Source organism: Podarcis filfolensis (assembly GCF_964270895.1).
Source record: "Podarcis filfolensis genome assembly, chromosome: 9".
In the NCBI taxonomy this organism is placed as follows: Eukaryota; Metazoa; Chordata; class Lepidosauria; order Squamata; family Lacertidae; genus Podarcis; species Podarcis filfolensis.
In genome coordinates this window covers 17,984,891-17,999,445 of record NC_139610.1, presented here as the reverse complement: position 1 = coordinate 17,999,445, position 14,555 = coordinate 17,984,891, and the positions used below count along the sequence as shown (strand labels likewise).

Here is a 14,555-nt window from a genome sequence, read left to right as displayed (position 1 = left end):
TTGTAGGAGTGGGAGATGCTGTAGGATGTGTCAGTGGTACCTATAGGAAAAGACTTCAGAGCAAGCATCTAAGACAGGCATCCCCAAACTTGGCCCTCCAGCTGTTTTGGGACTACAACGCCCATCATCCCTGACCACTGGTCCTGTTAGCTAGGGATGATGGGAGTTGTAGTCCCAAAACAGCTGGAGGGCTGAGTTTGGGGATGCCTGATCTAAGGCCTCAAATAGCAGAAGGGCACCCAAATACGTTTTGAAGTAAAATATGTTTCTCTTTAAATAGCCCTCCCACCATATAAAGCAATTAAGTTCAGAGTTCAGCATTACCTAGCTGTGGATGTGTACCTCAGCGCGTGTGCTGATTTAGCCAATTTCCAATTCTTTGCCCCCCTGTGACCAAGTGAAACTTGACCCTCTTTTTGGTAGGCAGAAGAGGCTGCAACAGATCAGAGGTGGGTGACAAAGTCCTGCTGCAGATGCTGCACACGATATGCAGTTCCTTGGATCAGAGCCAGGACAGTGGTACCTTGGTTCTCAAACACCTTGGTACTCGAACAACTTGGAACCCAAACACTGCAAACCCAGAAGTAAGTGTTTCCAGTTTGCAAACCTTTTTCGGAAGCCTAATGCGCTCCGTTTTGAGTGCCACCCTTCCGTTTTGAGTGTTACGCTGAGGTCTGTCTTTGTTATTTATTTTGCATTTTTGTTTTTGCGGCTTTTTTGTGACCGTGTGGAACCCAGTTCAGCTCCTGATTGATTGTGTGACTGCAGTACATTGGTTATTACTTTCATTTTATGAATCAATGGTCTCATTAAATAGTAAAATTCATGTTAAATTGCTGTTTTAGGGGTTGTTTTTAAAAGTCTAGAATGGATTAATCCATTTTGCATTACTTTCTATGGGAAAGTGTGCCTTGGTTTTGGAACGCTTTGGTTTTGGAACAGACTTCCGGAACGGATTCAGTTTGAGAACCAAGGTGCCACTGTATCATCTTAGCCTCAGATTCACAGCTGATTATTCTACCGCCACAGTTCTCAGGGAGTGATGCACATTTCCTTGAGAATGTATGGGTGGTTACTAGGAAAGGAATGATGTACCGTATTTTTCGCCCTATAGGACACACTTTTTCCCCTCCAAAAATGAAGGGGAAATGTGTGTGTGTCCTATGGGGCGAATGCAGGCTTTCGCTGAAGCCTGGAGAGCGAGAGGGGTCGGTGCGCAGGCTGTGGTTAAACCACAGAGCCTACGACTTGCCGATCAGAGGGTTGGCGGTTCGAATCCCCGCAACGGGGTGAGCTCCCGTTGCTCAGTCCCTGCGCCTGCCAGGTAAACGGAAGGTAAACGGTGTTTCCGTGCGCTGCTCTGGTTCACCAGAAGCGGCTTAGTCATGCTGACCACATGACCCGGAAGCTGTACGCCGGCTCCCTCGGCCAGTAAAGCGAGATGAGCGCCGCAACCCCAGAGTCGGTCACGACTGGACCTAATGGTCAGGGGTCCCTTTACCTTTACTATCCTACAGAAGCAGTAGGCAGGAAGGAGAGCTTAAATTTATCATCGCCTGCTTGCCCTCCTTTAGCCCACCAGTCACAACTGGTGAATAAATATTAAGCGTCCCCCATTCTTTATTTCACATGGCATCCTCTTTCTGCCATTTCTGCCAAATATGTAGTCTCCCGTATTTTCATAAGGAAGTTATCTTATAAAAATCTGCCCCAGAACTTTTTACTAGGTGAAAAGTAATCCTGTTGGTCTAAACTGTGTTTTGGTGGGCATTATGTAGCGTATTCTGCCATTTGTGTAGCAACATACATTGTACTTTGATGGGCAGAATCTTTTGTCTAGTCAGATGAAAGTTGGTTTAACTGTCGTCATGAGGGGGGGACCTTAACTGACAACAGAGGAAGGGTGAAAGTTAGAACTCTCAGTATGCAAAAGAGGGATCGAAAGCGTGCATATTCTGATTGGTGGCTGGAGGTTTAGAATTGTTAGTAAGACTATGTGATTGGCTGTGGTGGCCAGAAAAAGTGAATATATGGCAGGTGCGAGTCAGCCAGAGTCAGTTCCCATCAGTGGACAGCTGGAAGAAGAGTCTCAAGGCAGAAGACTTGAGTGGAAGCAGCAATGGATTTAGGTCAGTGCAGGCAACCCACCCCCTGCATAGGGGGCCAAGCTGAGGGGGTGCATTTATCATCATCATCATCATCATCATCATCATCATCATCATCTACGTTTATACAGGGAACCTACTGAGAAGATCCATAAAAAAGCAACTGTACTAAAATGAATTATTGTGAATATAAGAAAGATTTAGCTGGAGGGGCAGCGGGAATTTTGTCCTTGCTCAGGGTGCAATATTACCAAAGTCCACCCCTGGAGAAAGGCAGAATGGCTTGGTAACAAAAGCTAGGGCAGCTGAATCACTGGGTTTAGGCTGGGGGGGGGGGAATGAGGGTGGAGGAAATAAGAGGGCAATCTGAGAAAGGAGCTTTAACTGCTTCCTCAAAGTAAAAGTAAAAAATAAGCAACTGGTATTTAAAGTGACAGTAATAAGTTTGGGTTAAAGCTGACCGAAAGTCCAGAGGTAGCATTATTATCAGTTTACGGTGGGGTGGAAGGTTCGCAGGCTATGAAGGACTTGCTCACAGATTTATTGACAGCTGTACGAATTATAGCTAGGAAGTGGAGGAGGCAAGCAGAATATAAAATGGAATAATGGTATAAAGAAGTCTGGGATATAGCTATTAACAGTGCTTTTTTACTGAAAAAAAAAGTTTAGGGGTGTGGCGTTCGTGCGGAGCCCCCGGTCGTCTCACGGACTATTGACCCGTGCACCACTAATCCGCTGCCACCAACCAGGTCCTCCCTGGTAAAATCACTTCAGTCTCAGTCAGCTTCTCAATTAATAAACCTCCCCACACTCAAGAACCCACTGCCCTAACTGTCTCTCTATTACCAACTGCCTTTCCCAACCAGCCAACCCACGAAATCCAACCAACTAGTAACCCACAACTCCCAACGAACTCCCCCCAGAACTCCTCCCAGAACTGGTTTTATAGTCCCACTGACTCCACCCCCCTGGGTCCTGACTGTGCAACCTATTTAATTATTTCACCTCCAGCACTCTCTCATATGTTAACGTCACAAGGGGTACTCTAGTTTTCCTACTCATATTGAAATACTGCCCCTCAATGAGGCCAAACTTAGATTCACAAAATGTTTCACATAACTTAGATTCACAAAATGTATGTGTACCCCAGCATCCCCCCAGAAAAAAGCACTGGCTATTAATGATAAATTAACCTGTGGCTATTAAGGTAAGTCAGGGAATAGGCAGGAGAAATGATTCTGAGGAGATATGGAGGGTGTTTGTAGAATTTGTACTGTTAAAATGGAAAGGGGTCAAACTGTCGCAAGAGGTTTTGAAATTTTGAGAGGTTGGATAGTTACAATGGAATGGTCTTGGTGGTGGGGTGCACATTTTTATTCTTATTTATTTGTGATTATTACTTGGTCAAAATAAAATAAATAAATAATTTTTAAAAAAATTAAGTTAGCAAGGTATATACCCATTTATAGAGGCAAAGCTATATTTAAGTAACCACATAAGCTTGTGTACTGCATAATCTTGTAATAACTAAACACTGATATCTTTGTTAAATATAAAAACTATGTCTGACAAGCTTTGAGTGCATGGCATTAAGTGGTAGCGTTGGTAAGGGTTTAGGGAAACCACTGAAGATGGAAAAGACCCCAACCCTTGCAGTGAGTTCTCTTTTATTATATTTGTAGGCCACTTTCAGGCATCTTGTTTATTGAGCATTCATCCTAATGGTTTGTGGCGAGGCTAGACATTGTTCTGCCAAGCAGGGGTCATCCACAGTGCTGGATTTACGTATAAGCTAAACAAGCTATAGCTTAGGGCCCCATTCTCTTGGGGGCCCCCAAAAAAATTAAAGGAAAAAAACCTGGATGTACATTTCCAAAATATAAGATAAAAAACAAATAAAATAAAACCCACATACAGCAACAGTGTTTTGTGTTGTGTAGGCTCCTGTGATGTAAGTAATGGGCCCCGCCTACCAGCCTGCTCCCTAAAATATCACTGGTTTGCTCATTTCTATATATAGGGTGCCTACATTCTGCATGGACTGGTTGCATGGCAACATGTGCAAATGGCTTTAGATACCTATTACCATAAGTCCATAAATTGGGGACGCGGATGGCACTGTGGGTTAAACCACTGAGCCTAGGGCTTGCCGATCAGAAGGTTGGCAGTTCGAATCCCCGTGACGGGGTGAGCTCCCGTAGCTTGGTCCCTGCTCCTTCCAACCTAGCAGTTCAAAATCACGTCAAAGTGCAAGTAGATAAATAGGTACCACTCCGGTGGGAAGGTAAACGGTGTTTCCGTGAGCTGCTCTGGTTTGCCAGAAGCGGCTTAGTCATGCTGGCCACATGACCCGGAAGCTGTACGCCGGCTCCCTTGGCCAGTAAAGCGAGATGAGCGCCGCAACCCCAGAGTCGGTCATGACTGGACCTGATGGTCAGGGGTCCCTTTAGCTTTTTAAGTCCATAAATTACCATATAGCATATATTCAACACAAAAAACAGCGACAAAGGACAGCTGGACATATAAAGGGCCCCATTACCTTCAGTAGTTTAGGGCCTCATCAAACCTAAATCTGGCCCTGGTCATCCCTCACTTTCCACTGCATTTCCCATCACTTTCCTAACTGCAAACATCTTAACTTTTTGGGTAGCAGGTTTGTTGTGCAGGATCTCCAGATCAACTTCAATTCGCAAGCTGAATTTGCTGCTATGCGGCTGAATCCCACCTGAAAACAGCAGCTATCTGAAAGCACCCATAGAGTTCCCCATCCCTTTGTTTTTAAACAGCTTTATGCCTTTGCATTTCATTTGTTTTCTACTTCTGCGTTACGAGGATGGCATACAAATGCCGTAAGTAAATAAAATGCCACTTGAGGAAGCAGGGAGCATGGATATATGCCTGCATTAATTCTATTTCCAAAATGAACCAGGCACAGTGTTCATACAAATCTAGGGAGAAACTTCGAACTAGATTCATTTGTCAGACTATTATAACCGGGTGGCAAGATGCTAAAGAGAATAAGGTGGAATCTACACACATATTAAAAAACGCTGTGAAAATGCTTTTTTTAAAAAAAAAAAGTTTTGAAAAATGCATTGAATTTTCCATAGCTCACTGTTGCCATCTAGTGTCACATTTGTATATTGCACTTTACAACACACTTAAAACATTTTATTTGCAGCTGGATAGCTGAGCTGGATAGCTGAGGGACGCGGGTGGCGCTGTGGGTAAAACCTCAGCGCCTAGGACTTGCCGATCGCATCGTCGGCGGTTCGAATCCCCGCGGTGGGGTGCGCTCCCGTTGCTCAGTCCCAGCGCCTGCCAACCTAGCAGTTCGAAAGCACCCCCGGGTGCAAGTAGATAAATAGGGACCGCTTTATAGCGGGAAGGTAAATGGCGTTCCGTGTGCTGCTCTGGTGCCGGTTCGCCGGAGCAGCTTCGTCACGCTGGCCACGTGACCCGGAAGTGTCTGCGGACAGCGCTGGCTCCCGGCCTCTAGAGTGAGATGAGCGCACAACCCTAGAGTCTGGCAAGACTGGCCCGTACTTGCAGGGGTACCTTTACCTTTATCTTTAGCTGAGTCCCTAAGTCTCCTGCATCTTTAATAGTTGAGTAGAAGAGCTTGCAGAACCGGGTATGCCTGTTGAAACTCTACATAACTATTAAAGGTGCAAAAGATCCATCTCTACCCTAGATAAGAAATAACATTGATAACTCAAATAGGTCTTTTAGATGCATTTGTGACTTTTGGGTGGCTGCAGGAAGATAATGTTGCTAAATTTAGCTCAGTCCAAGGAGAGACTTGAGATGCTTACGTATTTTATTATGCCTACCTTAATAACTGACTCCGTCACACCCCAGGAGAAGTCACAGGGAAACTGGCCGTGGAAAGCTGGTTCTTTCAGAGGAAAGCCATTTTCTTGTATGATTTCCTTGTAATAAAATGCGGATGATTTGGGAATCCTCTCTTTTTCTTTGCTATTAAAATCTACATAAAACAATCCACGTCGGTTATTGTAGGCATGTTGCCATTCATATCCATCCAGGAGGGACCAGGCCGTGTAACCAAATACATCGATTTGATCGTATTTAATTGCTGCACAGGAGAAATGAAAGTAAAGGGACAATATTAGAAAACCAGACTATGATATGCATTACAAAGTTTGCACAGTAAAATGGTTTTGAAACAGGATATTCAAGAAGTTCCTTTATACTCAGTCAGCCAATTGAGTTGTATAGCTTTGTACTGTCTCCATTGGATGGTAATCGTTCTCCATTGTTTCAGAGAGTGTTATTCCCATGGTTACTTGGAGATGTCAGTGACTGACTCTTCTCCTAAAGACATATTCTCTGGGGGGACGGACGGACCCTATTTTGAAGCAGGCATTTGCTCTGAACGAAAAGCCTACACTGGTACCAAGTTTCTACTCCAGGTCATTGACTCTTATAGAACATTACAGGTTGCCAGATTCCTGAATTCAGTTCTTTCATATAAAAGACTTCATGGAATGCTGCATGACTATTAAAATCTAGTTACAGATAGGTAGCCGTGTTGGTCTGCCATAGTCAAAACAAAAAAAATTTTCTCCTTCCAGTAGCACCTTAAAGACCAACTAAGTTAGTTCTTGGTATGAGCTTTCGTGTGCATGCACACTTCTTCAGATACAGTGTGTATCTGAAGAAGTGTGCATGCACACGAAAGCTCATACCAAGAACTAACTTAGTTGGTCTTTAAGGTGCTACTGGAAGGAGAAATTTTTTTTTATTAAAATCTAGTAAACTCTATCCACCATCTTTATATTCAAGGCCACCATATGGTACATCTAGAGATTGTATGTAACGTGAAGGAGATTATGCGTTGAAATATTTTAGTTGATATTTTAGAATGTAAAATGCTATTTTATTTATTGATTGGTTTTACCTTGTGGGCTTATAGCCGAATAAAGTATTATCTATCTTTGAAGGTACCAAGTTCTACTGCCTGTGTTTTCTGACTGATGCATGGAAAAGCACATGAACCTGACCTTTGAAGAGTTTGTAAGTAAACCAGTGTTTAACTTGCCAAGTATGTGGTGATATTTCTGAACATACTTAGGACAGTTATAGCTTTCATTCTGCAAGTCACAGATATTTCCAGTGATCAAAGGATAGGACCTTGTGAATATACTACTAAGAACAGAATTGAACTAATTGGATATTAGCTTCAGGGTTTTCCCTCAGGACTGCAGTGGTTAAATTCCCTTTCTATGCCTGCTGTCATCCTCTTAATTATCAGTCATCCCCACCCCCTCGACAACTGATTATAACTGCATTTTTTATATAAAAAACTGCAATAGGCTGCATGCGTACATACATACATAAACCATAAGCTTGTTTAAGGCTGCTTATTTGTTTACAGTACCACACATGAACCTGACTGTTTGCATATATGAATCTGGGCTGTGTATAGTGAGGTTTGGGTACAAATTCTTGTTTGGATAAGTGAATCTCCATGCTTGAATAGCAGGATCTGCATGTACATTCATTCAGATCTGTTGGGTGCATTCAAAAACCCAGTAGCTTCACAAACCTTGCAAGACCTTATTAATAAAATTCTTCATCAAGTAGATAACTGTGGTGTCTTCCGTTTTCACGTGACTGTTGGTAAACCAGCCATTTTCTGCAATCAGGATTCTAGGATTGTTATATTCCAACTTAATCCAGTTCAACACTTCCCTCAGGTCGAGCGAGAAAACTTGTCCCATTTTGGGTAGTTTCTTTGGGGGTATAAAGTTATTTGGACCAAAGGAAAATGCAAAGAAGTCAGCGGTCCCTTTAATGTAGTTCTTCTCAGTCTCAGTACTGTTTGGCAAGAGAGAGGCAAATTCTGTCTTCAGCTCTTCTGGGTAATCTCCATCCCCATGTATTGGCTTGGCAAACCACCCAAGCACTTTCTGCATGGACTGCTGACACTTTCTGATGTCTTCTTCATTCTTGGATCTGCTCGGTTCGATCCAGTGGGATCCCAAAGTGATCGACAAAAACCCTTTCTGTTGCGGTCGGAAATGTTTGTTGTAATTATGCCAGACTCTTGCATGTGCCTAATGAAGAAGAAGAAGAAGAAAATACAAATGGAAACGTCCTATCAGTAAGTATTTTGGATTTGGTGTTAATATTCTACAGTACTGACGGGGTTTTATTATCATTTTTACAGAGATGCAAATAGATTGGCAACATAGTCAAACGAGAGTCTAATTGCTCATTCATTCATTCATTCATTGTCGTTTGCTAGCAGCCTCATATTGAGCCAAAAAATCAGTTCAGTTCAAGATATTTTGGTTTCAGAGACATACAATTTATGGGGACGTCTGAATGACAAAAATAGAATAAATGAAATAATTGAACCACTTATTGATTTATTATACCTCTGCCTTGCCTTTGCTCCACAGGAGTTCAAAGCAGCACACAAGATTCTCTCTCCATTTTATCCTCACAAAAACCTTGAACATGAAGTAGCTAACTTACATGCCTAACAGCAGAGCCAGCCCTATCATCATCATCATCATTATATTTAGAAAAAAGTAAACTGTTTACTAAATATAAGTCTAAGTGATGTACATAAGATCAGGGGGCATTTTTTCAGCCGGAACTCGCCAGAGCTCAGTTCCGGCACCTCTCAGGTGGGCGCCATTGCCATTCAAAGAGAATGTGGGAGGTGTTCCTGGTGAGTTCCAGCACCTCTTTTTCTAGAAAAATAGCACTGCATAAGGTAATACAAAATAATTATCAGTAGCACATGGGTAAATCAGCAAAATGTTTAAAACAAGTACAGTGGTATCTTGGGTTACATGCGCTTCAGGTTACAGACTCCGCCAACCCAGAAATATTACTTTGGGTTAAGAACTTTGCTTCAGGATGAGAACAGAAATCGTGCAGCAGTGGTGCAGCGGCAGCAGGAGGCCCCATTAGCTAAAGTGCTGCTTCAGGTTAAGAACAGTTTCAGGTTAAGAACAGACCTCCAAAACAAATTAAGTTCTTAACCTGAGGTACCACTGTACTAAATTATACGTGTGGGTAGGCTTGCTGAAACCAAGAAGTTATTAGCACGCTCCTTAAGTAGTATATTATTATTTATTCAATTTATATACCACCTATCCAAAGCTCCTAGTGCGCTGTACAACATCAGGAACATTATTTACTCAGCATAATAATAATAATAATAATAATAATAATAAATAGCGATTATCCCTGTCTCATGTTAATTGCGCTAAAAGATCAGCTCCTCACAGATGTGGAATAACCATTATATGACACTTGTAACGTGCAAAAAAAGTTTTGAAAAATCCATTGAATTTTGCATAGCTCACTGTCGCCATCTAGTGTCACATTTGCATATGGCACTTTACAACACATTTTATTTGCAGCTGTGTAGATGAGTTCCAGCTTGCTGTTTTCCACCCCAAAGGTCCCTGTTTCACATCTTACTCTTCATGTTCTTTATTTGAGTAAGTTATCCCTGAACTCGAGCACTGTGATCTCTGGAAGACCAGCAGTATGAAAGAAAAGCAAAACAATGTTTGGAATGGGATGAGAGAGTATCAGTTTTGCTTAGAAAGGTCATGAAGCGCATTTCAAATGTATTTTACTTCCACGAGGCAATTTGACCTCTGCTCCTGAGATAAAGGTGTATGCCAGATTATCTAGCGTTTACCTTTGCCTCTGACGTGGACTTCTTTGCCTTTGTCTGAAGAGAACATCTCTTGACATATGGAGAAAATGCTGACCAATGTTGGGAAACGCTTCTCAAGAGCCGAACCGTCAATGACTCAGCAAACTAATTCTGCTCAGAAATTAGTTTACTTTTAAATTCTTACTCATGTTGCATGTATGGGTGTAGCCGGGGGCTGCCTCCCATATCACGTAAGTAATAAAAAAATACTTAACTAACTGACCAATCGAGTCACAGATAGCTTGGTACTGCTGATTCTAGTTGCAGAACTTGATTCAAATAGCAACGTAGCAACCAAGTTGAGGACTGCTTCAGACTGGCATCATGGAAGAATCTGCTATCAGTTGTTTTATGGGCTTCCAATGCCGCAATCTATGTCAGGACATCTGCCCAAGGTCTAGACATTAGCATTAACCTTTGAGATGGAGGGAAAAGGGGGAGAAGTCTGCATTCAGGGCCTGTAAGACAGAGTTGTTCCACCTGGCCGTTGGCTTAGAATCAATTTCTTTTTTCCTTTCTCCTCCTGTTATGAGACTGCATTTTAATTGTTTCAATGTTGTATTTTAATATTGTTGTTTAAGTTGTATTTCAATCAACTTGTTTTTATTATTGATTGTTAGCTGCCCTGAGCCCGGTCTTGGCTGGGGAGGGTGGGGTATAAATAAAATTATTTATTATTATTATTATTAGGCATGTACCAATGAGTCATATCCCTGCTCAACCATGAAACTCTATGGTTGGTGTCTAGTGGACTCAGTAGATTGTTGAGTGGTTCAGGATATGAACATAGGAACAACCTTACAAAATCATGCTAAAGGACTGTCTAATTCAACATTCTGTTTCCCATGGTAGCCAATCAGATGTTTCCGGGAAACCCACAAGCAATAGCAAAATAGACCTCTCTGAATCTGTCTAATCCCCTTTTAAAGCTGTCTGAGGGCCTGTTTATTGAGCATTCACCCTGATTTGCTTGCAGGAAGGTTAGGTAGCATTAGGGATGCTGCATTTCAAAAAGTGAAAATCCAGACAGAAAACTTGCCGAGCTTTTATGGGAAGTCGGCAAAAACGGCATTGCCGGCATGGGCTGCCATGTGCCTGGATTTCCCTGAGCACTTCGATGATTTCTGCCTGGACACTGCTGCTGACTGTCGCAGTATTCCGGATATGGCTAGGAAATCCTGGTCGTATGGCAGCCCTAGATAACATTGGCTATTTAGTAAGCATTCATCCTGATTTGTTTGTGAGGAGGTTAGAAAAGGTGCATTGGGTGCTCTCTCACACATTATAGTGCATGTTCCCATCACTTTTCTTATTGCAAAATGAAATATACTCGGAGTCGAGAGTGGATTTCATGCTCTTTATTCAGCTCATAGTGGTGAGGAGGAATGGAAGTTCCCCCAGAATGTCTGCTTTATATACATTATTTACACAATGGGCCCCACGTGATTGGCTAATTCCGGGATTCTCCCGTAGGCCAGTCAGGTTGCGGATTCACTTCCACCTGGAGCTGGATTGGGTGGCTCCTATGGACCAATCAGCCTGCTGCATTCTTAATTCTATTGTTCTACTACCAATCAGACTGCTGCATTTTGGATCCTATTCAACTCAGTACATAACACAAAACATACGATATTTGGGGGGAAGCGGGTTTGTTGCAAAGGACTTCTCAATTGACTATACAGTGGTACCTCGGGTTACAGACGCGTCAGGTTACAGACTCCGCTAACCCAGAAATAGTACCTCGGGTTAAGAACTTTGCTTCAGGATGAGAACAGAAATCGCGCAGCGGCAGCTGGAGGCCCCATTAGCTAAAGTGGTACCTCAGGTTAAGAACAGTTTCAGGTTAAAAACGGACCTCCAGAACGAATTAAGTTCTTAACCTGAGGTACCACTGTATTTGCACAACTGGAATTTGCCAGTGTCTGAAGGAATCCCACTGGGAAATGGCGACTGTCTGAAAGCGCCATCGATTCATCTTGAGGTAGCAAACTCCACCATTTAATGATGAGGCTGCCTCTTGTATTTCTTGAACTCCTTGCAGAAAGAATTAGATACAAATGTGATCTACATAAAAATCAAGATTTGGAGACACCCTGTAACTTTCCACCTCTGGCACTTATTCCTGACATCTCAACCTGGTTCATGCTCTGACTGATAGACCTCAGCAACAGATTATTAACTGCAAAACAAACAAGCATACAAGTTAAGACTGACCACAATACATGGATTTTTATTTTTATTTTTTTAAAGCAGATCTTGATTGCAGTTGTTCTTTCCCCCCGGCTTGCTGCTCGATACCTAATCTGCTTTGCACCTTGAAGATCAAGGCTAAATGTAAAGGCTAAGTAGATAGTGGCGGTACAATCAATAATAGGTGCTATATCCTCGCAGGTACACGGGATTTTCTGCTCATTTCCCTGTTCCTCGTGCATTTGATGTACAAATGCTAAATTAGTTAATATAAATCCATTAGGAACGCTTAGAGCAGTCAGGAATGTACTCCTGAACAGATATTAATTTTTACAGTATTGCAAGAGTCGAGCAGCAGCTCCTATTTGTAGTTCACAACATGTGGACTGCTTGTATCGGGCTAAACAAGTTCCTGAAACAGAACTCTCTTCTTAACTAAAAAGTCTGCATTGCCATTTCTTGATCTGGACGCCTTGCTTTATCTTGCTTTGATTTGTTTATATCACTGATTTTGAATATTTCTGGAGTACCCTGGCTATGTGAAATTTAACAAAGAAGTGGCAAAATTAAATCCAAATATCTTCTGCTTCTGCAAGGGTGTCCACGACCTCTTGTGCCAGCTGGAGGATGGCTGCATGTTGCAGGATTGTGTGAACGCTTGCACAAGCACTTAACAGCAGATCTGCACCAGCAGATATTTATTTTCCCTTACGCTACTGCTTCTTCTGATCCCATTGCTTGTTTACCATCTGGGGAGGAGCAGGGGTTCTTGTGAGCCAAAAGGTAAAACTGAAATAGAGCAGGGGGAGCTAATTTGGTGCCCCTCCCCGCAAAATCATGTTGTTGGACTACATCTCCCACCAGCCCTTACCACTAGCTATGCTGAACGGGGCTGATGGGAGTTGGAGTCCAGCATTATCTGGCAGATACCATGTTGGCTACCCATAATGCAGTGGTACCTCGGGTTACCTACGCTTCAGGTTACATACGCTTCAGGTTGCAGACTCCGCTAACCCAGAAATAGTACCTCAGGTTAAGAACTTTGCTTCAGGATGAGAACAGAAATTGTGCTCCGGCGGTGCGGCAGCAGCAGGAGGCCCCATTAGCTAAAGTGGTGCTTCAGGTTAAGAACAGTTTCAGGTTAAGAACGGACCTCCGGAACAAATTAGGTACTTAACCCAAGGTACCACTGTATCTGCAACAAGGCTGGGGGTGTAGCTAAAGTGGTGCTTCAGGTTAAGAACAGTTTCAGGTTAAGAACGGACCTCCGGAACGAATTAAGTACTTAACCTGAGGTACCACTGTATAGGGAAATGAAACAAATAAGTAAAAACTCGTGCTGTGGTGACAGTTCCAGTTTCCTGTTAGCTTCTGAGCCTTTGTTGCAGAAAAACAAAATGAAAAAGCCTGTCCTGCACTTCTGTCATCTGTCAAAAATTGCTTATGCTATGTTTAAACGGTTTTCTCCAAAAGTCACTGGAAGGCAATGCTATACCCTCCAACGTTTTTACGATGAAAATAGGGACATCCCATTCCATTATGATAGTTTTACTGTTTATACCTCACACACCTTACTGGGTTGCCCCAGCCACTCTGGGCAGCTTCCAACATACATAAAAAAACGTAACAAAACATTAAACATAAAAAACCCCTTCCCTATACATGATTGCTTTCAGATGGCTTGGGGGTCGGATAGCTCCATACCCTCCAACATTTCTCCAATGAAAATAGGGACGTCCTAAGGAAAAGTGGGTGGCGCTGTGGTCTAAACCACAGAGCCTAGGGCTTGCAGATCAGAAGGTCAGTGGTTCAAAACTCTTCGACGGGGTGAGCTCCTGTTGCTCGGTTCCTGCTCCTGCCAACCTAGCAGTTTGAAAGCATGTCCAAGTGCAAGTAGATAAATAGGTACCGCTCTGGCGGGAAGGTAAGCGGCGTTTCCGTGTGCTGCTCTGGTTCACCAGAAGCGGCTTAGTCATGCTGGCCACATGACCCGGAAGCTGTACGCCGGCTCCCTCAGCCAATAAAGCGAGATGAGCGCCGCAACCCCAGAGTCATCCACAACTGGACTTAATAGCCAGGAGTCCCTTTACCTTTAAGAAAAAGTGAGACATTCCAGGATCAAATCAGAAACCAGGACGGCTTCTGTAAATCAGGGAAATCCCTGGAAAATAGGGACACTTGGAGTGTCTGCAACAGGGCTGGGGGTGTAGCAAAAAGAAATGCCATGCTTTTTTTATAACTGAAAGATGTGACAGAGGTACACTTACAATATATTACAGATTACATTTTACCATTTGGAAATAAGTCCAAACCTTTTTGTGTGGAAGATGCTATGTGGCAGTTAATTAGTGTTGACCAAACACAGATAGCATCTAGTCCTTGGGCAAAAGATTATCTTCAACCACCTTCCTTATTGTGCAAGAGAAACTAGGGGATCGAGTGATATTGTGCTAGCTCCATCTTTCATCCTAATTAAGCCAAGGACCAACTATCAAAGGTCTTATGCCGACTAGATACCCCAGATTAGGTTGCCAGCTACCAGCAATTTCAGT

The 14,555-nt window shown here is 42.9% G+C and overlaps 1 protein-coding gene and 1 long non-coding RNA gene across 3 annotated transcripts in view; one reads left to right on the top strand and one right to left on the bottom strand.

Moving 5' to 3' along the window:
- KLB (klotho beta) overlaps window positions 1-14,555 on the bottom strand; it is a 30,007-nt gene that overhangs the window by 6,763 nt on the left and 8,689 nt on the right. For both annotated transcript variants that reach the window (XM_083630194.1, XM_083630195.1), the window contains 2 exons: window positions 7,675-8,185; window positions 5,939-6,201 (listed from right to left, as the gene is read on the bottom strand). In XM_083630194.1, coding sequence (XP_083486320.1) covers window positions 5,939-6,201; window positions 7,675-8,185 — 774 coding nt within the window. The remainder of the gene's footprint in view (window positions 1-5,938; window positions 6,202-7,674; window positions 8,186-14,555) is intronic.
- On the top strand, window positions 1,507-7,662 carry LOC310770318. The gene is made up of 3 exons (XR_014552063.1): window positions 1,507-2,129; window positions 6,393-6,518; window positions 7,070-7,662. It is a non-coding gene; the product is annotated as an uncharacterized lncRNA (long non-coding RNA).